Below are 24,195 nucleotides of genomic sequence, written 5' to 3'. Positions count from 1 at the left end.
AACATGCTCTAATTAAATTTTTGCTTTAAATACACTACATTTAGTGTTGCTGTACTTGATTAATAAAAAAACATTTTAAAATTATATATATTTTGATTTATATTTTTGATTGAATTCCAATGTTCATTCAAAACATTCATACATTACATAAATACAGTCTAATAATGATTTTGAATAGAAAGGCAGTTTACCACTTTATAATATTGACATTTTTATAAAGTATGATCTTAAAAAAAAAAAGTATAACTACTCAAATAAATGCATATAGTTATAGGTTGTCTTTCTAGTGGGAAAGAGAATACCAAAAGACTGCAGATACTACCTACCCATACCTTAGGAGAATAACTAGAATATACATATGCAAAGCAAGATCAAATTATGATGAAAATCATGTTTAAAAATAGGAAGAGCCTGTTGAAAGCATTTTGAAGCTGACTCACCTTTGGGTGAAACATCACCTAAACGTTTACTTAATCAACATTGGTGCAAGGGAAGCCCTTGGAACGGGCAGCTGGAAGTGAGATTCCAGCTAAAAGAGAAGGGATTTCCCTTTTAGTAGAAGTGGTGAGCTATTAGCTCAGTTTCATCTTTTAATGAAATTTTACCTTCAGTCTCCTGAAATGAAAGGTCACAGTACCTTTAGTTTGCAAAGCCCCTCTCCTTATATTTGCCTGTATTCCACATAAGCGGTCCTAGCTCTACAGTCTGAGCACAGCTCAAAACCCAGGCAATAAAGCAATGTGCACATTACACTTTCGTAATCTTTTCGTTACAGGATTAACTTTGGGAGCTGCCTGCAGCCTCTCTCTAGTGAAAGACATCTTGACAAATGCAATCGCAGAGTTCCCTGAAGAGAAGACAAGGGTTTTCTGTGCTGTCTTGCAGCAATTAAGAACTCTTGCTGGAGAACAGATAAGAAACGTTGCTGTATGTTGTGAGTTGCTATAACAACTGTAACAAATGTGAAATTGCTGCTGACCACATGTAAAACTTGCATTTTTAATTGGTTTTAGTAGTGAATTTTCTGTCAATACATCTTTTTTGAGCCTTTGATCTGTATAAACTTGTGTTATTCTGTATGTTATATTGTCACTTAACATAAAAACATGAAGAAGATGGAGAAAGGTGACATAAATTTATTTTTTTTAAGTCTTTAGGTGGAAACATCATAAGTAGAAAATCAACCTCAGACTTGAACCCTGTTCTGGCAGCCAGCAACTGTATGCTCAATCTGGCTTCAAGAGGTAAGAGGAGATACCCTGTCTCTGTAGTAGTGCCAGAGGTACAGGATCCTATTGCTTTCGGAGAGGGGAAATAACAACAGGTGAGTTTAAGGAACTCTTTTCCTGCTCTCATACAAGATCATATCTGCAAGAGATGCAATTTGCAAACGAAGAACATGTGAAAGATTCTCATGACAAGGGTAAGCATTCAGACCAACCGGACCACATATAGTTCTGTGAGCAGTGAATTACTATAAGCACTCATAAAAACTCACAATTTGAGTAGCTGTATACTACATCCCCACTTCCATGGTAGTTTTTTTCTTTAATTGATGCTTTGCTCTGGTTTTAAAATCACTGTCTGGCCCTGAAGAGATCTCTGCCTTCTCGTTCCTCACAGATGCTTCTGATACAAGAAACCACTAGTTCAGCACCTTTTTCCATGTCCGTTTCCTCAGTTTCCTTCCATCACTGTATATATACTCCCCTCTACTTGCTCCTTTTCTTGTGCACTACCTTAGCATTGGAAGGTTGATAAAATTATTGGTAAACATGAGCTATCTGGTGGTCTGGAATTGCATGCCCTCCCTTCTAGATGGCTTACGTCCTTTTTGCTCTTGATCCGAAGTGCCTGTTGCTATTTCAGACCATGTAATACTCTACTCAGTACCCTGAAATACAAGTTCTTTAAGGGCTTGTTTCTGAGTCAGGATTTCTTGGAATGGATACACAAAAACTTAAGCTGCATGATTTCTGTGATTTCTTTCTGTGCAGATTGGTGTTGAGAGGAAAAATACCTGTCAGAATGTCATTCTGACAAGTGAAATTACAAAAATTTGCATCTTCTTAACAATTCTAATGTTGTGCGTACTTATTTGAGTGATGAATAGGATCACTGACTGATATCTTGCTCTGTTAAACTGGCAGAATTTTACTGCTGGAGAGGGTTTTATGCGTTTTCACAGGTTTTTAACATATTTCTTTACCAAATGGTAGCTAGTGAAACATAGGAAAAGTGGATTGTTCAAGAAAAGGAGATTGCAGAAACACTCTTAGTTCTTAGTATTTATCTTAAATCACATTGTAAGAGAAAATGCACCCTCCTAGATGCTGGCAGGCTCACAGGTGTGATTGGACAATAATCTTTATGTATGTAAACCAGGTGTATTCTGGATGGAATTGCAAAAGTAAAAATCCAGAAATGCCAGAGCTGCTGTTCTTAACAGTGTTATTTTTCATATTCACACTTTGGCAAAATAAAATTCCTGTAGTAAAGTTTTACTGTCACACTAGTTATATTTAAGGAATGCAATTTTCATGCTAAATGATACTCTAGGATGACCAGGTTACAGTGTCACCATCGCACATAACATGAAACACACGAAGAAAAAAATCTTGCTGTAAAGCAGCCAGTCTTGAAGTATCACGTTCATTGAATGTCAGGGAAGGATTTTAATATACGAACCTTTTAAAAACGACACAGAAGATTATGTGGTTCTAGAAAGTCTTGGGATAGTTCAGGGCTACTGCAAGATAAATATTGTCTAGTAATAAGAAATAATTTATTTAAAAATTCATTGGACCCCTTGGGTAGCATGTAAAAAGTACAAAGGACATAGAAAACTAGTAAAAAATGCACTTTGACTTCATCTGTCAAACACATGTTGTTAAATTTCACACGGGTGAATCACTGTGGATTTCCATCTGTACACTGTTTATGCCTCTGTGTCTTTGCAGAATGACAATGCTACTTGACAGTTGTGTTACTGGTACAGTTGTAGTTCTACAAACAAAACTCCTTGAGCTGATGGAGCTTGTTTAATTAATATAATCAATTATATGTGTTAAAGGGTTGCATTTCCAGAAGGCTTGCTAGCTTAACTGTGTAGTGGTATTGGCAAACCCAGTGTAGCACAGATTAAACTTAAGTGTTCAAAGGACTCTTACAGATTTAGGTTTCTTGCAGAATTTTGTTCTCTTCTCTTTCAAAAATCCCATCCTTAATAGTATGTATCATACAAAGACAAGCATAGTCACTTTTAAAATAATCTAAAATAATTTTAAAATAATGTTAAAAAAACAGACAGGAAAAGGCAATAGCATTTATTCCCTTCTGGACTCCTAGAAGTGTTATGAATCTCAGGAGAAAAAAAAAAACCAAAAACAAACACACAGCAAAACAAAAATTAAAAATTGTTTTTTCACTTTTGCAGAAGTTCTCTCCCGTTCTCTCCCATCTTCCTCATTCTTTATGTTTTAGAAGGAAAGGTAGGGATGACAGCAGCTGCAGAGATTTGGAACAGATTGGCAGGAGTGGGGATGGGATCATCATGGCAGTATCAGAAGGGAAGATTGGATTACGGAATAGGGATTGATCTCTGGGCACTTTCTTAGGACTCTGGTGTTATGATAGTATGGAAGATGGAGCTGTCGATTTGTAGAGCATACTGATAATTTGTTATATAAACACTGCATTTATTATTTACTCAGGAAGGCTGCAGGTATTTTTTTGCCAATTAAAATATGATTGGTGTATGTTAATGGCACAATTTTACAGAAGTTTCTGGATTTGGGATTTTTTTTAGGAAGAAAGCGTCAGATTCCTTTGAGTGATATTTTTGCAGATGGAGTTGGCAACAATACCATTACGCCAGAAGAGATCTTAGTCTCTGTCCATATTCCCTGTTCTAGGAAGGTAAGTTAGTAGTTTGTTTAGATTTGCTTTATGCAAAGTTAAAGACTATTAAATAAAGAGCAGGATGTGGCATAATCCCTATGTTTAAAGTAACAGTATTACTGCTCACTTTCTGAATTCCTTATGTTTGATCCTGTCAGTGCCACACTATCTCCCAGTTTTTGCCAAAAAACGCAACTCTGCAGGTAGCTGGTGATATATAAAAAGTGATATTCTGACAAAAAGTTACCCTAAAATGATGAGGGCAATAGGAATTGTCTAAACTCCGTACAGAAAGGGGTCTTGGACAAACTGCCGTAGTCCTCGCTAAAGCAGGCTGCTTACCCCTGATAGGATTGGCATCAAGCAGGTAAAGCATTGTCATCTCTTGAGGATTTTTCTTAAAATGAGATAAGATTGGACATGTGCATGGTGCTTCCATAAATGTTGCTGAACTGAATAATAGTCTTTAACTGGTATTGTGTTTGCAAGAGTGGATACAAGATCTTAAGAGAATTAGGAGTTGTGATATCTGAGTACTGAAGTTTGGCAATACTTTGAAGCCTCTATGCTTTTGTACTACTTATAAATGCAACTCCACAAGATCCTTGTCTTCCACCTATCTACCATGAAAAAATCTAGGTCATCTGAACAGTGTAGATGATGGAGGATTGGGTACGGGCTGCCAGAAGATCAAAGATGGTGAAGCTACTGAAAGGTCAAGAGAAGGAAGTGTATAGTCTTGAATGCTCAGGAAGCTGAATTTGTGCTCTTCACTTTTTTATTCTCCTGCTTCACGTAGTGCAATAGCAAGTTCTGCTTTCAGATACTTAAATGTCTACAGGTTAGCCACTTCTGTCTGATCTCGCTTAGGGGGAGTATGTCTCTGCATTTCGACAAGCACCAAGACGGGAAAATGCTCTCCCAATAACCAATGCTGGGATGAGAGTCCTTTTTGAAGAAGGTACAGACGTAATAAAGGATTTAAGTATTTTCTATGGAGGTGCTGTCTCCACCACAGTCTCTGCAAAACAAACCTGTTGGACACTTACCGGAAGGTACAATTTCTCTGCCTTCTCTATATCTCTAAATAAAGGGACTTTGAGAGTTCGGGTGTACTTCCTTGGACCACAGAAGTACAGAAAGATTTCATTTGCCTAGGTGATGCCATGTACGTTCAAGTGGATGACCTGGTCAAAACTTAATGATGACTTTTCGCGGTTGTTACATTTTCGAGTCTGCACGTGGGTAAAATTCTGATGTGAAATATGCAGAGAGATACGAGAGAGAGATGAGCTGTGAGATAGGTGGATGAGGTATACAGAGGTCAGTTGTGCACCTAAACCCAAGCATTGGTAAATGATGCTGTATCCCGTAGGTTTGATAATCCCCTATTGTCAGTGTTCTTGAGTCCTTCAGTTTGGCTCTAATAGATACAAAGTTTAAAAACTTCAGATGTGCCCAATAAATTTAGGAACAGAAGTCAAGCCTTAACCTTTTCAATATCTCTTCATCTACAAGATCCTGATAATCTTTGAAGTTAATCCCTGACATTCCCTCCCACTTTGCAGCATCTTTCCAAGGTTTGGAAGAAAAAAATTACAATTAATTCAAGCACTATGAAAACATTTGTCTAAACAGAGTCCCACTGGACTGTTTTACCATTTAATATGCAACTTGAAGTACTCATTATTTTTTGCTGCTTTACATGATTAAATTTATTCTAACAGATTTATATTTTGATTTCTAGCATTGTGTAACTATGGAGAATTAACTGTGTTGAGATACTTCAAGAAGACAGCCTTTTCAGAAAATGTAACAACTATCCGGCATTAATCAAATCCCTTGAAAGCATCTACAGTTTGCATCAATATTGTTATCCACTTTTCTTTAAATATAGGACAGCATCTGCAGAATAGTGATAATCTATGAGACTGTTAAATCAGCTTTAAAGCTGTAACAGGCTTTATTTATTAATTTATTTATTTTTAAAAGGCTGACATAGCACTCAGTTGCATTGACTTAGAGGACTTCACTTCTGTGAGCAACATTGATCTACACTGTTTTCAAAATTGCAGGCCATCATTAGAATCAATAGTTTGGCTCCATTGTGAGCAGGATTGTGCCTGTGGTCCATTGTACAAATATATTACTGCATTTTGTATTTTTTTTTTTTGAGTCCTGGTCTGATTGTTTCTATTATTCTTCCTGACAGGCACTGGAATGAACAAATGTTGGATGAAGCTTGCAGACTAGTTCTTAAAGAAATTGCTCTTCCAGGCTCAGCCAGTGGTGAAAATGCAGACTATAAGAAAACTTTGATAGTCAGTTTCTTCTACAGATTTTTCCTGGAAGTATTGCAGTGGTTGAAGACAATGGTAAATTAGTTCTCCGTGTCTGCTTTCGTGCAAGCAAAGGAATGGGGTTTTATTCTATCTGCTGATGCTTGCAATTTGTACAATGTGCTAAATACTGTCTTTGGGGTTCAGATATACAGAGGAATGTAAGTGCATAACACCCAAAGAGGCTGATGGAGAGATGCCCATGTAACTTTTAGGTGCTCACGTATCTTCACCTTGTACATTAGGCTTTTAAAAAAATTGAGCAAACTTAATGCAACAATATATCAGTATTGAGCTCCCAGGCCCAAAGAAAACATACATAAGGTCTTACTCCATCTGTCTGTAGCTCAAAACATAAATAGACAAAACAGAAATAAAGGCTTTGGAAAGCAACTATAGGTTTTAAACTAATCCTCCTTCTTGTATGAGTTGTTGACTGAGAGAGGAGGACTCTAAAAATTCATTTCCCAGTACTTCCTAGGTGCAATTTATTTGGTTTTGCATTAAATCTGTTCTTATGAGGAAAAACATCCCTTTTGCCTTTTTCTTCTGTGTTACCTTGAACTCTTTCCTCTGAATTACCATTACTAGGTAATTTACTATTACCAGGAGTAATAAAAAGTAAAAAACTGTGCCAGTTTTGATCGGACCCCAGAACAAATCTGTGCTGGCTATCCCTGCTTTATGTTGCTTACTTTAAACAAGCATATGTATTGAATCCAATATATTTTTAAATATTATTTACTGAAATATAAAAACTCTACATTTTTAAGAAATTGTGATTTTAGATTTTAGAGTCTTGTAGGAATTTCCTGTATAAAGGGTTTGTATTTGATGATTTTTGTTGTTAGCTTTTTTAATTGGAATGTTCAAAATGAGTTTTAGTATTAACTTACTTCCTTTTCAGGATCCTGGCCACTATCCTGGCATACCTATGGAATATAGGAGTGTCCTACAAGATTTCCAAACCAAAATGCCCCAGAGTATCCAAATATACCAGGCAAGTGATTTTATTCTGATATTGTTCTATGCTTTATAAGACTTGATAAAAAGTCGTGGTTCAAGCATGACCCTTGCTGTGAAGCTCAGGTACAAATTTTCTAAAGGATTGAAGGCAACAGGCTCTTAATGGTTGATTTTAACCATATCTCAATTAGAAAAACCTTGTCTGTAAAAATAGACTCATATGCGTATACTCACTTCTTCTAAACAGTTCTCAAAAGATAAACATGCTGAACAAACTCTATTGTCACACTGCTTAAACTAGGTATATTGCAGTGTGCAACCCAATTGGAAAAAAAATAAAATAGAATAAAAAATATTGAAAAGCCCAAGTCTCTAGCTATCACTACAGTATTCTTGTCTGAAGATACGCTTTTCTTAAGATGTCAGAGGGCTCTTAGATCTCACTGTAGATTTAGGAATCAAGATGGAGTTTGTGATAGCTATCTGATCGAATTAACAAGAGCGTTCAAGGAGAAGTCAGCAGTAGAGGGCAGCAAAGAATCTTTTGGATTTTCTGAGATCACTCTTGTGACTAGATCATGGTGGGAACTCCTGCAAGGATTGTTGATTTTTTGATACTCTCAATACAGAAGTAAAAATCTCAGATTTTTGGAAGCTTATGGAGAATTCAGATGAAATCTAGGTAAACTTTTTTCTTTGTTGTTTTCAGATATTCTTTAGAAAAGCATTTTAGCTTTAATTATTTGAATTTGTTGAAGTCATTATCTTTCTTCAGAGTTATTATAAAAAAAAAAAAGACTTGTAAAAGGGGCCAGCATCAAAGGAACTAGTTCTTTATGACTTTCGGCAATTTATTCCCCAGCTGTAAGAAAGTGACTGAACAGAAATGGGAAGAATTTGTTATTCAGATCTGTTGGCATTGAGCAACAGAAATTATTTAGAAACCCAGAAAATCTGGGTTTTTACTTTAAATTTCTGTCTAACTTTTTCAAGTCCATATCTTTTGTCTGGAGTTTTTCATCTGATTATTTTAAGCTTTTAAAATTAAGGAGAATAATAGCAGCAAGTGTGCTAGAAAGAGCAGGAGGAAGAAATGTGTAGCAGGGACACTGTGTGCTGGAAACTATAGAAGAAAAAAGGTTTAGAGATGTGAATAATTAAGTAGTTATAAATGTAGAAAAGGAAAAAGTTAGTGTGAAGACTGACCCAGAAACTGAAAAAGTGTTCTGGAAGTTGGCAATAACTAGTTGGTGTGGCAGAATTCACTGGCAACACTGAATTAACTTTCAGGAAAGACTTAGTGAAATAGAATTAATAAGACACTAAATTCATACACAGGTGTAAGGAAATAAAATTGGGAAGGAAATATTTAAACAACATTTTCTCACTGATTTACATTGATCAGCTGCAATCTTTCAGCAAGGAAGACAAATCCTAGGAATCACTGCAAGTAGCTCAAGGTACAACACCAGACACTGGTAAAATACAGAGCAGAATCTTGTGAGAATAATTCAGAAATTATCAGAGCTTCATGACACCAATCAGTAAGGGATGAAATTGTCCTTCTGAAAAAGAAATGCTGTTTGTATCACTTTGATGTAAATGATTAAGGAAAAAAATCCAAGTAGATAAAGTTGTGCAAGGCTCTCAGAAGGCTTCTTAAGAGAAGAAGCTGAAGAAATGTCCAGGAGTAGCAGTCAGGTCCTGCATCCACATCTGTTTTCAATATTGAATCAGAAGATTGCTCAGAATCAGAATTGGATCAGACCAGTTGTTCCTTCATCTGATTTTCTGATTACTCTAAGAATAACAAGATTATTCTTTTATAAGAAAAAGTTTGGTGGTGGGGTGTATATATTTTTGACTGTACAGGACATAGAGCCAAGTCAGTCTCCCGAGGATCCTGTAGGACGGCCCATTATGCACCAGTCTGGAATTATGCATGCCACTGGTGAAGCAGTTTACATTGATGACCTTCCTTCTGTGGATGGAGAGCTCTTCCTGGCTGTCGTCACTAGTTCCAGAGCTCATGCTAAGATTGTGTAAGTGTTCAAAGTGTTATTATGAATTGATGACTGAGATTTTTAGAGCAAACTAACGAGTTATGGTGTATATGGAACAGCACGCCTGATACCCACACTGGCTTAGGTGCTGGAAGCAACACTGTTGCTCTGGGATCTTGATGACCTGCTATCAAAGCATGCCTTTCTTATAAACGTTCTGCCATTCCTTCTGATCCTTCTACGCTCATAAATTCCCATTTGTTCTCCGCTTATACTGGTCTTGCCATTTCTATTATAATTCTCCGCATGAACTCTCTGTTTGCAGATGCTTATTTGTATCAGTTTGATATCTGTGTACGCTGTGAGGTCTTAAAAAGTTGCAATTGCAGCATCATAATTGTGCAGTGGTTTTTATTAAATCAATGCAGTTCAGGCAGTCTAATGGGCCAATGATTTCCCTGTTGCATCTAGAGTATTTCCTAGAAATGAAGCAGGTTAGTAGAATTTTAAATTGCCTTTAACCTGCATTTCTTTTCATGCCAGAGATAGAAGGAAAAGACATGTCTGAACCCTATGAGCAGATGTCAGTACAAGAAACATACCTCTATTATGTTCCCTTCCTCTGTGCAAAGCTTTGTAAAACTAACGAATTAAGTTTCTCTCTTCCCATATCCCAATCAGATCTATAGATACCTCAGAGGCTCTAAAAGAACCAGGTGTGTTCGATATCATAACAGCTCATGATGTACCAGCTACAAACGAGTTTTACTATTCTGATGATCCAGAGGTTATATTTGCAAGGCACAAGGTATCACTACAACCTTTTTTTAACTAATTTTCTTCATTTTTACTGTTTTTCTTCAGCTTTTTATAACAAAATTTTACTTGCTGACTCTTGAATTTCTGTATTGTGTTTATATCAGGAAATCACTTTAGCCATAGCACTTTATGACAAGGTAAATTCTTACCATTTTTTCCCGCTCCCTTTTCAACTTCAAAATAGCTGTTATGTATTATATTCTGCCTAGGGGAAAATATATTAATCAGAAGAATGCAGAGTAAACCTCATAAAACCCTCTGAGTTGTTGGGAGAGTACATTTCAATGAAAATTAGTCTCCCAAATCACTTATCCATTTTTTAATACTGTATTTTCCTTGATTCCACAGTTGTAACGGTATTTCTAATAATTTGTTAGCTTAATGGATGATCTAAAAAATACAAAAGTCTTAATTCAAAACAAAATTCTAAAAAGGAAACATGAATAGTGGTTACATGAAAGAGTAATGTCAGCAACAGATATGGGAATAATTTGAATCCACTGTTCTATTAAGTGATGTGTATTTTACAGGTGATTTGTGTGGGACAGATTGTCTGTGCTGTAATTGCGGATTCAGATGTTCATGCCAAACAAGCAACTGCAAAAGTGAAGATAGAGTATGAAGTGTTGGAACCAGTGATCTTAACAATTGAGGTACAAATAATTTCTCTTATCTTGCTCTTTTATTGTTTTATCTATTTAATTAATGGAAGCAGCAGTTGACACTCTTCACTTGCTTTTTAAACACGATTTTCTAAGGAAACAAGGTGAATATGAACACACAATTAACCAGTCTGTCAGTCTCGTTATAAATAAGTTTTCAACCTTTTGGCTAATTTTGATTGCTTGTGATTGATAGGCAACAGTCTCAAAAGTATTAAGGTCCCACAAGTTTCATAATAATAAACATAAGAGTACAAAAGAACTCTTAAGGTTCCCAGTGAGGAAAAGGAAATGAGCATACTGGTTGTATGTGATTCTTTGGATAGCTACCAGCTGGGCAATCAGCATGTGGCTGAAAAATCAGCTGCTGATTATCTGTAGCATTTTTATGTCCAGCTAGTAAGCCAACAAAGTTATGCTGGAGATGTAGGAAGAGTTGGAGGAACGTGAGGGGAAAGATATTAGGGATATAGAATATTTTAGAAATGTGATGTGGGAGTCATGGGGGAAATGGACTTATGCTGGGTTAAAGAAATGAGTGGAAGTAAGGAACAAAGGACACATTTGCAGGGAACCAGCGTTAGTTCTGGTAGTCACTTTACAGCTTGTTTCTATAATGCACATGGGGTGTAACAGAACAGTCTTTCTCGTAAAAAATAGAAGTAGCCTCTTTTTAAAGACTGGCAAATTTTACTAATATTTCATTACAATTGAAACTCCAATAAAGTCTTACTAAAAATAAAGCAAATAATACTTCATAAATAGATTCCACTTTTACTTAGTTCTTGTGATTTCTCCCCCTCGTAATGGGCATCACTCTTTGGATGCTGTGGTTGTGTTCTTATTCTGTGCTGTCTTGGTCACTTGCTAGACATATGAGAGGGAAGAGCAGGTTGAATAAACTGAATGCATTTCCTTCAGAAACTGCTGTCATCAGTAACACAAGACACAACAGGAAAGAATTGCTGCAACTGAATACACAAACTCATCAACAATGACGCGATGAAATACACTGTTTCATTGAATTTGTAGCTGGTGGTTCAAATCTCGGGAGAGAATGTTGTTTCTCCTGAGAGTGAAATGCTACATCAAGCTGAGAACCTTTAATATACTTAAAAAAGAATAATTTCTCTTTTTCTTCCCTGCAGGAAGCTATAAAGCACAACTCGTTCTTTGAGCCAAAAAGACAATTAGAACAAGGAAACGTTGATCAGGCATTTGAAACTGTTGATAATATAATTGAAGGTAAACTGCAGAATACATTTGGTGAGAAGTTGTTGTCAGTATTTGGGTTTCTCTGTCTGTTTTTCAAGTCCCAGTTCTACGTTTTCTCCATATAGGAAGAAAGTGTGGTTAAACCTAGTGGTCTTGTGATCCTGCTACTACCTTCAAGCTTTTTGCATCCTCTGTCCTTGAAACAGAATCACAGAATAATTAGGTTGGAAGGGAGTCATCTAGTCCAACCTCCTGCTTAAAGCAGGTCCAGTTAGAGCAGGTTACTAAGGACCATGTCCAGTCAGGTTTTGCGTATCTCCAAAGATGGAGATTCCACAACCTCTATAGGCACCTCTTCCAATGTTTTTACTTTCATGGTGAATTTTTTTTTTCTTATATCAGGTTGGAATTTCTTGTGTTCGTTGCCTCTTTTCCTTCTACTGTGCATGTCTGAGAACAGTCTGGCTCTCTCTTCTCTACACCCCGCCATGAGGTAGTTGTAGACAGCAATAAGATCTCCCCTTTAACCCTTTTCTTCTCATGGATGAATAAATCCAGTTCTCTAAGCCTCTTCTCATACATGCCTTGGTCCAACCTCCTGACTGTCTTGGTGGACACCTTCTTGGCCTGGCCCAGTATGTCCATGCTCTGTTTAATTTATCTATGTTTTGTTTTAATATTGTCACCACTTGTAGGCAATATTGTTCTGCTCTTAATCAAGTTCTGTTGATGCCACTGAATCAAGACCAATTTAATCCTGCAAGGAGTTTAATCTGTGTTTTTATCTTAGATTTTGCCTCTTTATACAGGAAGTATCGGGAGATTGGATGCTGATTACTGTAACTTACATGATGATGGGCCATTATTTCTTTCCTGGTTAATTTCTTCTGTCCTTTTCCCTTAGTAACACTTGTGTTTTTCTCTTTGGATCAGGGGAAATTCACATTGGGGGACAGGAACATTTTTACATGGAGACTCAGAGTGTGCTTGCTGTTCCAAAAGGAGAGGATAAAGAAATGGATCTGTATGTGTCAACACAGCATCCAGCAATTATTCAGGTAATACAGTGCATTCTCAGAGAAAGTGGTTGAACCCATAACAATAGAGGTTTTTAAGTTTGGTTTAAAAATCCATCTTAACAGTTTAGAAGCAGTAGGAACATAAAATTGCACATCTGGATTATCCAACAACAGCTGCTTTGTAGTACTGCTGTATCCTGATAAACACTGACCACTACGTTGTGAGGATAAGGAGCAAGTAGAAGTCTCTTATTTCCCTCAAAGTACCTCATGCCCCACTATTGTAGGTGTGAAAAATTCCCTATGGAGTACTGAGGCTCCTCCATCCCCGTTAGCTTTCCACTGAAGTGCAGAGCAGTCAGCACCCTGCAGAGTCAGAGTCTGCTGACGGTTTGATCAACTCTAATAGCTGTAGGTGGACTGCGTTTCCATGCCAAAATCATAGTCATAGAATAGTTTGGGTTTGAAGGAACCTTTAGAGACTGTCTAATCCAACACCACTGCCATCAACAGGGTTATCTTTCACTAGAACAAGTTTCTCAAAGCACTGTCCAACCTGACTGTGAACACTTCCAATGATGGGATACCCAGAACTTCTCTGGCAACCAGTTCCAGTGTTTCATCACCCTCATTGTAAAAAACTTCTTCCTTATGTCCAATCTAAACCTACCCTCTTTCAGTTTAAAACCATTGCCCCTTGTCCTGTCAGTACAGGCCTTGGTAAAAAGTCTTTCTCTGTTTCTTATAAGCCCCCTTTATACATTAAAAGGTCAGAGTAAAGTCTCCCTGGAGCCTTCTTTTCTCCAGGCTGAACAACTCCAACTCTCTCAGTCTTTCTTCACAGGAGGGGTGTTCCAGCCCTCTGATCATTTTCATGATGGTAAATGGTAAAGCAAAGCTGACATAGGGTATGGGGTCATAGCAATAGCTACAGGGCATGAAACTGATAGTATTTCAGACTCAACATTGGCATTTCATGTTCAAGCAGAGTTCAGCTCCTTTTATCATTTCCATTATTATTACATTGCCAATAACCAAAAAGCATTAACAACTTTGTGTTTGAGAAAATTATTTGAAGCAAGAACATTCCTGACACTAGCAAGACCTTAGATTATTAAAAACCAAATGGTTTTGTTTGTATTAAAAAATAAAATCTAATTCATGATCTTAGTAATCAAAATAATAAAGACTGCATTCTAATCCCTTTTTCTTATACCTGAAGGTTCTTACTGTTTAAAAAATGAAATCCAAGGGTATTATTTTTCAATTCTGTCCGTGGCCCATTCACAGTCTTCATGGTAGAGATTTTAAAGGCGAACAATGCTAAGTGTTTGTTGTTATCTTTTCCTTGCTTTTTAACCTAGGGTAAAGGAAAAATTATTTTCATCTGATAAAAAAACACAAACAAACTCGAAGCACCTATGGAACCCTTTTCTAGAAAAGACTTTTATTTCAGAACTTAACTTTAGACTTTGTTTGAATTGACACAAAGGGTTAAAACTGGTTTTACAGGAGGTGGTAGCCGCAAGTTTAGGCGTTCCAGCCAACAGGATCATGTGCCATGTTAAACGAGTTGGTGGAGCTTTTGGTGGGAAACTCCTGAAAACTGGCTTACTGGCATCAGTTGCTGCAGTGGCAGCAAACAAGTAAGTGTGATATGTGTGTATGAGGATACGAAGAGAAAACGGAGTGAACAACTTTTGCATTTTGGCTAAAATGCTTTCTCCTTTCCCAAAGTTGCAAGCCAAAAAGTCATCACATCCTGACTGTTCACGTTTTGTAATACTGTTCAGTGCATTTCTTTGTTCTGTTTTGTTAGACTGCTTATGTTAAGCAGCTCTAGCCTTGACTAAATTAATGGGGCTTGAAGAAATTGGTATTAGTATAAACTAGAAATATCCTGTAAATGATTGAGCATTTCAAAAAGACCAGTTCTTAACTACTGAGGCTTTGTATGTACATACAAAACATGCTATGAACCATCCAGATGTGAACTTCACTGGCCCAGCAGGATGCAGAAGGAAGAGAAGGAAGAGTGGAACTGCTTTTACGAACAAGTACTTCTAGTTCAGTCTCCAACAACTTTCAGTCAAAATTAGCTTAAATCTATTAGGTATTATATTTTTGCTAATACTACTTTAATCAGTTGAGGAACCTTAACACATCATAAAGCTCAAAATTTGGCAGGACAATATTGGCACTTAGCTGTCAGGGGATAGTAACCTCTTTTATAAGCATAACTGATTTGCTGCGGAATGCACATGAGGCTACATCCCGCCTTAGCCAAAATGATCTTGTAATCGGAGTGGTTAGCTTAATACATTTCTCTTGTTACTACTGTCATTGTTGTACAAACTGCTTTTGATTATTTTTGGCCATGTTATCTGTGTTTTGGATTAGCCAGGCCATGCTAAAAACAATCTTTTTTTTATTGCTTAATCTTTTTTTATTGTTAGGACCTTATTTTACATCTTATGTAATTTTTTTCAAAAGTAACTATTTTAAATGGTATATGCATTTGTAGACTAATTTTCATATTTTTATGATTATCTATGTTTTGGTTTTATCCCAAGGCACCATATCTCAGTATGATTCTGAATAGCTAAAAGGCGGCTATTTCTTGCTTAAGATTGAATACTAACTGCTGTTAGCTCACTTAGCACAGTTCACTCTTAAGACTGAAATAACAGTTTCTTCAGAAGAAGTTTGCGATGAGTTATCTCATTGGATTTCAAGATGAAATGAAAATTCTGATAGTATTGTAAATGCAAAAAAACGTAAACTCTGGACATAGCGTTAAGCATGTATTTAAGCCTATTAAAGTTAAGTTTCATCTAAATGCATGTTTATATGCATGGCTAGATCTGGATACATGATGAATACCCATCTGTTCAGAATATCTCTTATTTTGACTGAAATTTAGCTTCTCTTTTTTATTCTTTTTATTTAGAACCAGCAGACCAGTCCGTCTTATTCTGAGTCGAGGGGATGATATGTTAATCACTGGTGGCCGACATCCTTTTATTGGTAAATATAAAGTGAGTACCACAAGAATTCAGTGAAAAAATACCTGCCAATATTCTGTGAATAAGTATTTCAATGTTACTGGTTAATATTTGTTCTATTAATGAAAATGAGTATAATCAATGGAATTTTAAAACAAAACTACTAGCCAGGAAACCAAGAGATGAAGTTGCTGTACAGCCCTTTTTCTGCTTCTGCGTCTGTCTCCGCAGGATTTTGTTTTGTTTTTTTCTAGTCCCTTTTCCTTTTATAGCTCTTCCTGTCTTTCTTTCTGGGAACGAGAAGCTAAACTGGCTCAGACCTCTTCTGCAGAGGTTTATTTTAAACCATCCATATGGTTAGGTTCACACAAAGAAGCAGATAGTTTTTCACAGAAAGAGTGTCATACAGGAAAACTCACCCTATGAAGGAAATTAATCTCTTCCCTGATCATGCACTGTCATCAGCGATAACTACTCATTAGGAAAATTCCTGCCTTCTTTTCTATCTCCACTTGTGGAAATTACGCATGCTAGCCACCATAACAGGGTTCAACTCCAGGTTTCTGCTGAATTGATAAGCCGAAAGATAGATTCTTCTATAAAAGTATTTTTTATTAATAGAGCTACAGCTTGAGCTCAGTGCCACCAAAGAGGGACCCTGAACAAAGAAATTTCTGTGCAATTATACACTTAGAATCTAAGTTCCCCACTCATCACGCAACAGTTTGGACCAATAGTTATATTAGGGTTTGGGGTCTTCCCATTCTTCATTGGGTCCTTTCACTGTTTCTAGGTGGGTCGTTTCTTTTCTTATCTCTAAGGTTGCAGCTTCTGCTGTGATTGTAGCTTCCTTATCTCTTCCAGCTTGAACTGGCTCTGAGGCCTTTTACTTAGCTAGGTAAAAGTTCAACATACCTAGGTGAAAGTTCACAGCTTGCAGCTTAAGGCTTCAGTAAATTTAGCTACTAATACTAAGCGAATTATGCTAAACAAGTTCTATATAAGTAGTATACCCAATTGTACAACATACTACATAGGTAAAGTAAGAGAGGTTTTATCAGACGCTTCCCTGAAGTTGAAAATGAGCTGTAGCTCATATTGAGAATTCAGGAACTGTTAAGTGGCAATAGGTGAAAAGAGAGATGTGAGATAAAGATAACATTTCTTCTTTAAGAAAAGCAAATGTCATTCTCCATCTGCCAGACACTATTCTTACAATCAGGGTGGGATTTGACTTTATCTACAGTGCGCATTCCTAGATGACACACTTATCAGCCATCTCAGGCAATACACAGGAAGCCACTGGGCATCCTTGCTTCTTCCTTTCCCAATGAGCTGATGTTGCTTATTATATGCCAGGTGGGAAAGCCAATATCTCAAGACCATGCTTTCTTTCTTCCTTGCCCTTCTATAGTTTCAGTGAATGGTGCCCAGAAATTAATAGTGCAGTGTTACCCTAATTGTGTGGGTTACATTCATTTTCAAAATATACAAGCACTGAAGAAATGAACGAATGCCAAAATCGAAATAAGTTATTGTTGATCCTTCTAGGTTGGCTTCATGAATGATGGTAGGATCAGAGCTGTGGATGCCAAATATTACATTAATGGAGGATGCAGCCCAGATGAATCTGTCCTGGTAAGGATTTTATAATCTGACAAATTTTATAACATGGAGGAATCATTATCTGGAAAATAATGAAGACCAAATTCCCTTGCACATGTATTGTTAATCATATAGCCTTTTGATATAGGGACTACGTGTTGCTGGAAAATCTACGCCTAGTAGTTTAACCTTTCCTTATTCAGTTCAGTGAAGCACTATACTACTTTTTAATATTTTCCTATGCATTCACTTTGTGAATGGTTTCTCAGGCTTATTTTCCTATTATAAACATGTCAACTGACAATGTATTCCTTTTAAAATACATAGTACCTGCATTTCTGCCTGCCTAAACCTTATGTCTACAAGTCTGGGAAGACCTTTCTTAGCTTTCAGAAAATTCACAGTGGTAGCTGTCCTGTTCCTGTCTCTATGCATTTCTGTACTGGGTCTGCATTTATTGCACTGTATACCTCAGTTCCTCACTTACAGGTCTGCAAAGTATAAAATGTTGCTTGCTCTAGTATCAGTCACTAACTATTTGTGTTTGCATAGGCTATTCTATCTGTAACTGAAATGTTTGTTGAGGTTACTACCTCTCATCTGCTTGTCATTGCCCCACCTGTGGGTATTTTCTACAGTCTGAATTCTGTCAGTGTAACTGCCCATGCTATTGCTACCTAACCGGTTTCTGAAAAATAACCTGGGTTAGAAAAAAAATCCATGATTAAAAGCATGTACGTTAATGCAGATCACATGTCAGAACCACTTTAAGATGAAGTTTTACAATGATACAGCAAAGCTGGTGGACCTAGACTTGAAGGCAGTGATAACCAACTGAGTAACCTTTCCACCCAACTCAGCTGCAGCTGGAATAGCACATGTCTTAACAGCCTAACTCTAACATCACTCTTAGCTATGTGGTTCTATCAGTATAGCATTAATAATTCAGGGCTTTAAAAAGGAGAAATAGGTTTACTGGAAATAAAATTATAAGCTTTACCGAACTTAGAGTCCAGGGTTTTTTTCTGGTCCAGTGTGATTCATCTGTGTGTTCCCAAGACAGCATTTTAGTATTTATTCTTTCTTTAGAGAGGACCTTATTCTATGCGAGCCTGGCCCCAGAAAGAGCGAAGGTGCTTGATGGTCTTTAAGATAAGAACTGGTCTTCCAGCATGGGAGTTGAATATCAGTAATCTATGCGTAATTTAATTATTGTTCAGTCAACAATTGATAGTATGTTTTAACTCTTTATGATTGCATCAAGATTAGAACAGACATTTTTGGGAAGAAACTTCGGTATAGCTAAGAGTTATATTATAACAATAGATTGTATTCACTCTGATTTATCAATAACCCTCTTAAGACTGATCAGCTTCATACGCATACTTTCTCTAAGTCCATAAATGTTGTGGTAATAATTTTAAAAATCCCAAAATATGACTTTTTTTTTTCATTCTACAAATAACATTTCAACTTATATTTCCTAAGTGAAAAGGTAGCACTATATGACATTTTTCATATACACAGTTATTACAGAAAAACTATCTTCAGTTGTTTCTGTGCAGAAATGTTTTGAAGTTTATTGTTTAAAGCACAGTGGGAACAGTAGAAATACAGGCTTAAATTTGCCATTCTGAGAAGTCTACTGAACATTGAAGACAGCCAGTGGCCTCTTCATGAGGCATCAAAATGTTTAAAAACTTATTTATTTATTTTGATACTGACTCCTAGAGCCTAATTTGAGGTATCTAGTATATTTTCCTTTTCTTGTATTTTTGTGTTTGTTGTGTGAAATCTCTAAAAGAAAAACATCAAAACAAGAACACATTGTAGACTGCAGTACATGTGTTTTCTGGTGGAACTAAACCTTAACTGTGAATTTCCATGGGATGTGGTAACTCAGAATGCTTTCATCAGTTCTCTTTATAGCTTCTATTGTTTTAAACCTAATCTCACTATTTTTAGTTCTGCGTGACTATTGATATCACAGTAGGAGCAAAAAAGAAGTATTTGTTACGCCCTTAACTACTGACCAGCACTCAACTCCTAGTAACATCATCTGTGTTCTGTGAATATCAAAAAATAACTGAAAATTAATATGCTGCATGAGAAATGTATGAACAAATTCTGTATGTGTGCATAAGAGTATTCTGACTACCAGTGACTGACAGAAAACCAATTTTAAAGCTAACTGTCTTAGGTTAAGGTCTTTATATGAGTCTTTATATGAGATGAAGAAGATTTAAATGTGAATCTGAAAGAAGCACTGTTCTGACATTTAAATATACCTCTTTGTCCCCTTCCTCAGGTAGCAGAAGTATCCTTGTTAAAAATGGACAATGCATACAAGATTCCCAACTTGAGATGCCTGGCTTGTGTCTGCAAAACAAACTTGCCATCAAACACAGCATTCCGAGGGTTTGGCTTTCCCCAGTCAGCACTGGTGACAGAAACTTGGATAACAGAAGTTGCAGATAAAACTGGTTTATCACCAGAAAAGGTGACGAAATTAAGGCGTCTTCTCTCCTGAAATCAAGTCTGTGCAGTTGAAAAGTTAAAACCCGTTACATTAGCTCAACTGTCTGAACAACTCTTTTCTGAGTCAAACATAATTTGTACTAAAATTAATATTTTTTTTTTTTATCAATGTCTCATTGTTGAGTGAACAGCATGTTCTTACAAACTGAACCAAACCAAACTGGTAATTGTTCAAAAAACATATGGTAATCTTCTTGTTGTTTACTAGCTCCCCCCCCAAAATGGTCAGACTGCCTTTAACAGGATTTTGTGATGGCTGTTAATTTTGTTATTTCAGATTAGGGAAATAAATATGTATAAGGAGAACGACCAGACACACTTCAAACAAAAGCTTGATCCACAAAACTTAATACGGTGTTGGAATGAATGTATGGAGAAATCTGCATACTACAGTAGGAAAACAGCTGTCAATGAATTTAACAAACAAAATTACTGGAAGAAAAAAGGGATTGCCATTGTACCAATGAAGTTTCCATTTGGACTAGGCACACGTTATCTTTCTCAGGTTAGTTCCTTTAAAGAGTAAGTGAGCTAAGCTTTTTATCCATAGAAAGTTACAGTTACTTCACCTTAGGATACAAACCAAATGTGTTATCTTTTGGAAAACTGTCATCCTCCTAATGGTAGTTCCCTGAAGGCTAGACTAACTACTAGTTGTTTTCAAGCTGGGATCAAAGTTGTTTGGTTTTTGGCACCCGCCTACTTAAAGACCAGTCCCACCTCTTGTGATGTGGTATTGGTATAGACAGGTTGAACGCTTTTATGAAAAGCTTTTGAGGACTGATGGCGAAGTGTTCATTGGATAAGTTTTCCATTCTAAAAATAGCTCTGAGCTTACTCTTTCTGACCCTGGAGATACTATGGGATGCTGTTCTTAAAGGCTTAACCCTTTGATGTCATCAAAGACTAAGTTTAAGGAAGAAAAGAAGGACGGTAGTATTTTTGGTCTTTGTATTTTGTTTAATGTAGGTGTCCGGTGCTTCTGGAATAGATAACATTTTATAAATTGAAAATTAATTGGCTGGCCCATATCATATCAAACAGGCCATCTCTGTTCAAGGCTAAAGTCACAGGGCTTTTGTGTTCTACAGTGCTAATTCCAACTGAGTCCAGGAGGAAAATCTCACTCAGAACCTTACTATTGTGTCTAATGTTGACAGCCTGCCCAACCTATGCTGTTGAAGAACCTGAGTCCAAAAGCTCTCAAACATCAATGAGAGAGAAATGGAACTTGCAGCAATTTGCATGTACAGCCACTAGTGAGGGAGGTTCTCCAGCTTCTTTTGGAACCATTGAGATACTGTTGCCATGTGTAGATTTATTTCGCGATCTAGCAACACAAAAAACAGACCTCCAAGAATCTGTATCTTTTCCTTTTGAAGGTCATTATAGAGGAAGAGCAGGGGCTAGCATTTCAAATTTTGCCTTCTATTCAAAAGCATTAAACAGATAAATTGAAATATACTTCAAAACTTTCTGTCTTTTTTGATTCATCAATTCATCATGTTTCTCACTAGTCTAATCTTGATTTTGTTTTTCCTTTTTTAGGCTGCTGCTCTCGTTCATATTTATACTGATGGGTCTGTGCTTCTGACACATGGTGGAATTGAAATGGGGCAGGGTATTCATACAAAAATGATGCAGGTAACAAGTGATCCAAACAAATATTATCTTGTGCTTTTTCTGTCATGCAGATAAACAGTGTGAAGGTTTTCTTCTTGGCTAGTTAGTGTACCAGTAGGACAGTTTCTTTTTTGGCATAGCCACTGCTTCTTTGCATTGATAGAGTTGGAAATCAAAGATACCTTCATTAAGAGTCATAGAGACAGCAGGAAGGAAAAATAGATTGTTTTTTATTCTTCCAATGATACATGAAGAGGCTTATTAGAAATCAGATTTTTTGGGGACTGATCCCATAAAACATATGGTAAAAAAAAAAGACAGTATTCAGGTTAGTATACATTACAGAAGATATTATTATGATCATATTTGTTTAATGGATAATTGAGAGACAGATCTGTAAAGATATTTATCAAGTCAATGAAAGCTTGGAATCTGGGCCTACATAATTTGCCCTAAATCATACAGGATATAATCAGCAAAATCAGGAACAAATTACTGGACTCCAGACTCTCAATCCAGAATTTGAGTACAGCTAAAACATTGCCCGTCTTTTCTGTTTCTTCATACTGACAAACTGGGCAGAATGATTTCAACTGGAAGTTGGAAGAGGACTTGCTAAAACTTTACCTCTCCTGGTATTGCTGACTTCTAGCAAGTACCGGGGAACTGTTGCAGTGTTTTGAATGTTTCTAAAACAGAGAAGAATATGTTGTTCTTCCTGAAACAGGTTGCTAGTCGGGAATTGAACATCCCCATGTCATGTATTCACTTCTGTGAAACGAGCACAACAACTGTTCCCAATGCATGTGCCTCAGTAGGATCTGCAGGGACAGATGTCAATGGGATGGCTGTGAAGGTAAAGAGTGGTATTTAGTTTAACAAATCACCCTAGCCCTCGTGGTATTTAATGCCTGCCAAAATTTAAGCATTAGTGATCCCATAGCAATCAAGTTTGAGAATACCAGTAATACCACTGGTGGTTGCCAAGAAGAATGACTTGTTGACAGTTTCTCAGTAATGGTGCTTATGAGTTTTCAGAATTTGATCTGAGCTTTCCCCAAAAGGCTTATGTTTGACAAAAATCCTTCTTTCATCTAACAAACTAGCTAGTTCCATACAAATCTCATACCCTGTTCCTGTTCTAAATCTACTGATCCATGCAGATTCCAGCCCTTTTAACTTAACCCTTTATAAGGTTCGTGTCTATGCAGTTAAAGTGTCACCTCCTATCATACTTTTTCAAACCAAGATGACAGTAAAGCATATTCCTTTTTTTATTACTTACTAACAATTAATTACTTACTAGAGTAAGTACTAGTTTGGTACTAGAGTACCAAACGTATTTAGGTTAATTTTGTGTTATATTCTCCTGACTTCTCACCAGGATGCTTGCCAAACTCTTCGGAAACGCCTGCAGCCTATCATCCACAAGAACCCAAAAGGGACCTGGAATGATTGGGTAAGACACATGAATCCTACTAAATGCGTTTGTGTGCTTGCAGAAACTGTGATACATGTGTTGTAGTCTATCAGTCTACTCAGCCTAATAATCATAAAGTTCAAAATTGTAGAAACAGGTTATTTCACAGAAAGATGGAGTGTAGGTACTTGGCTTAGATATGTGGGAAACAATCCCCAGACCATATCTAGTTGGAAAGGCAGGAAAGTTATCTGTGAAGTCACATTTGGAGGCACAGAAGTTTTTAATATACAAAAAATGTCAGCTTGTGCACTAACATGGGGACATGGACAGGCTTGAGAGGTGGGCCTGTGCAAACCTCATGAAGTTCAATGAGGCCAAGGGCAAGGTCCTGTACCTGGGTCATGGCAATCCCAGGCACAAATACAAGTTGGGCAAAGAATGGCTTGAGAGCAGCCCTGAGGAGAAGGACTTGGGGATGTGGGTTGATGAGAAGCTCAACATGAGCTGGCAATGTGCACTCACAGCCCAGAAAGCCAACTGCATCCTGGGCTGCATCAAAAGAAGTGTGGCCAGCAGGTTGAGGGAGGTAATTCTGCCCCTCTACTCCACTCTTGTGAGACCCCACACGGAGTATTCTATGCACCTTTGGAGTCCCCAACATAAGAAGGACATGGACCTGTTGGAATGGGTCCAGAGGAGGGCCACAAAGATGATCAGAGGGCTGGAACACCTCTCCTGTGAAGACAGGCTGAGAGAGTTGGGGTTGTTCAGCCTGGAGAAGAGAAGGCTCTGGGGAGACCTTAGACCTTATAGCAGCCTTTCAGTACCTAAAGGGGGCCTATAGGAGAGATGGGGAGGGACTCTTTATGAGGGAGTGTAGCAACAGGACAAGGGGTAATGCTTTTAAACTGAAAGAGGGGAAATTTAGATTAGATATTAGGAAGGAATTCTTTACTGTGAGGGTGGTGAGACACTGGAGCAGGTTGCCCAGGGAGGTTGTGGATGCTCCATCCCTGGAAGTGTTCAAGGCCAGGCTGGATGGGGTTTTGGGCAACCTGATCTAGTGGGAGGTGTCCCT

The 24,195-nt window shown here is 37.2% G+C and overlaps 1 protein-coding gene across 4 annotated transcripts in view; it reads left to right on the top strand.

The window, feature by feature from the left end:
- The window catches only part of LOC134518223 (aldehyde oxidase-like), a 51,926-nt gene that overhangs the window by 10,605 nt on the left and 17,126 nt on the right, over positions 1 to 24,195 (top strand). For all 4 annotated transcript variants that reach the window (XM_063340683.1, XM_063340684.1, XM_063340685.1 and 1 more), the window contains 19 exons: positions 776 to 927; positions 1,151 to 1,244; positions 3,809 to 3,918; positions 4,771 to 4,955; positions 6,113 to 6,275; positions 7,147 to 7,239; positions 9,078 to 9,247; positions 9,890 to 10,016; positions 10,558 to 10,680; positions 11,838 to 11,934; positions 12,838 to 12,962; positions 14,436 to 14,569; positions 15,874 to 15,961; positions 17,480 to 17,566; positions 19,842 to 20,033; positions 20,349 to 20,576; positions 21,620 to 21,715; positions 22,422 to 22,550; positions 23,079 to 23,153. In XM_063340683.1, the coding sequence (XP_063196753.1) occupies positions 776 to 927; positions 1,151 to 1,244; positions 3,809 to 3,918; positions 4,771 to 4,955; positions 6,113 to 6,275; positions 7,147 to 7,239; positions 9,078 to 9,247; positions 9,890 to 10,016; positions 10,558 to 10,680; positions 11,838 to 11,934; positions 12,838 to 12,962; positions 14,436 to 14,569; positions 15,874 to 15,961; positions 17,480 to 17,566; positions 19,842 to 20,033; positions 20,349 to 20,576; positions 21,620 to 21,715; positions 22,422 to 22,550; positions 23,079 to 23,153 (2,468 nt within the window). The remainder of the gene's footprint in view (positions 1 to 775; positions 928 to 1,150; positions 1,245 to 3,808; positions 3,919 to 4,770; positions 4,956 to 6,112; positions 6,276 to 7,146; positions 7,240 to 9,077; positions 9,248 to 9,889; positions 10,017 to 10,557; positions 10,681 to 11,837; positions 11,935 to 12,837; positions 12,963 to 14,435; positions 14,570 to 15,873; positions 15,962 to 17,479; positions 17,567 to 19,841; positions 20,034 to 20,348; positions 20,577 to 21,619; positions 21,716 to 22,421; positions 22,551 to 23,078; positions 23,154 to 24,195) is intronic.

The sequence above is a fragment of the Chroicocephalus ridibundus genome, chromosome 7 (assembly GCF_963924245.1).
Source record: "Chroicocephalus ridibundus chromosome 7, bChrRid1.1, whole genome shotgun sequence".
NCBI lineage: Eukaryota > Metazoa > Chordata > Aves > Charadriiformes > Laridae > Chroicocephalus > Chroicocephalus ridibundus.
This window is presented reverse-complemented; position numbering and strand designations above follow the sequence as displayed.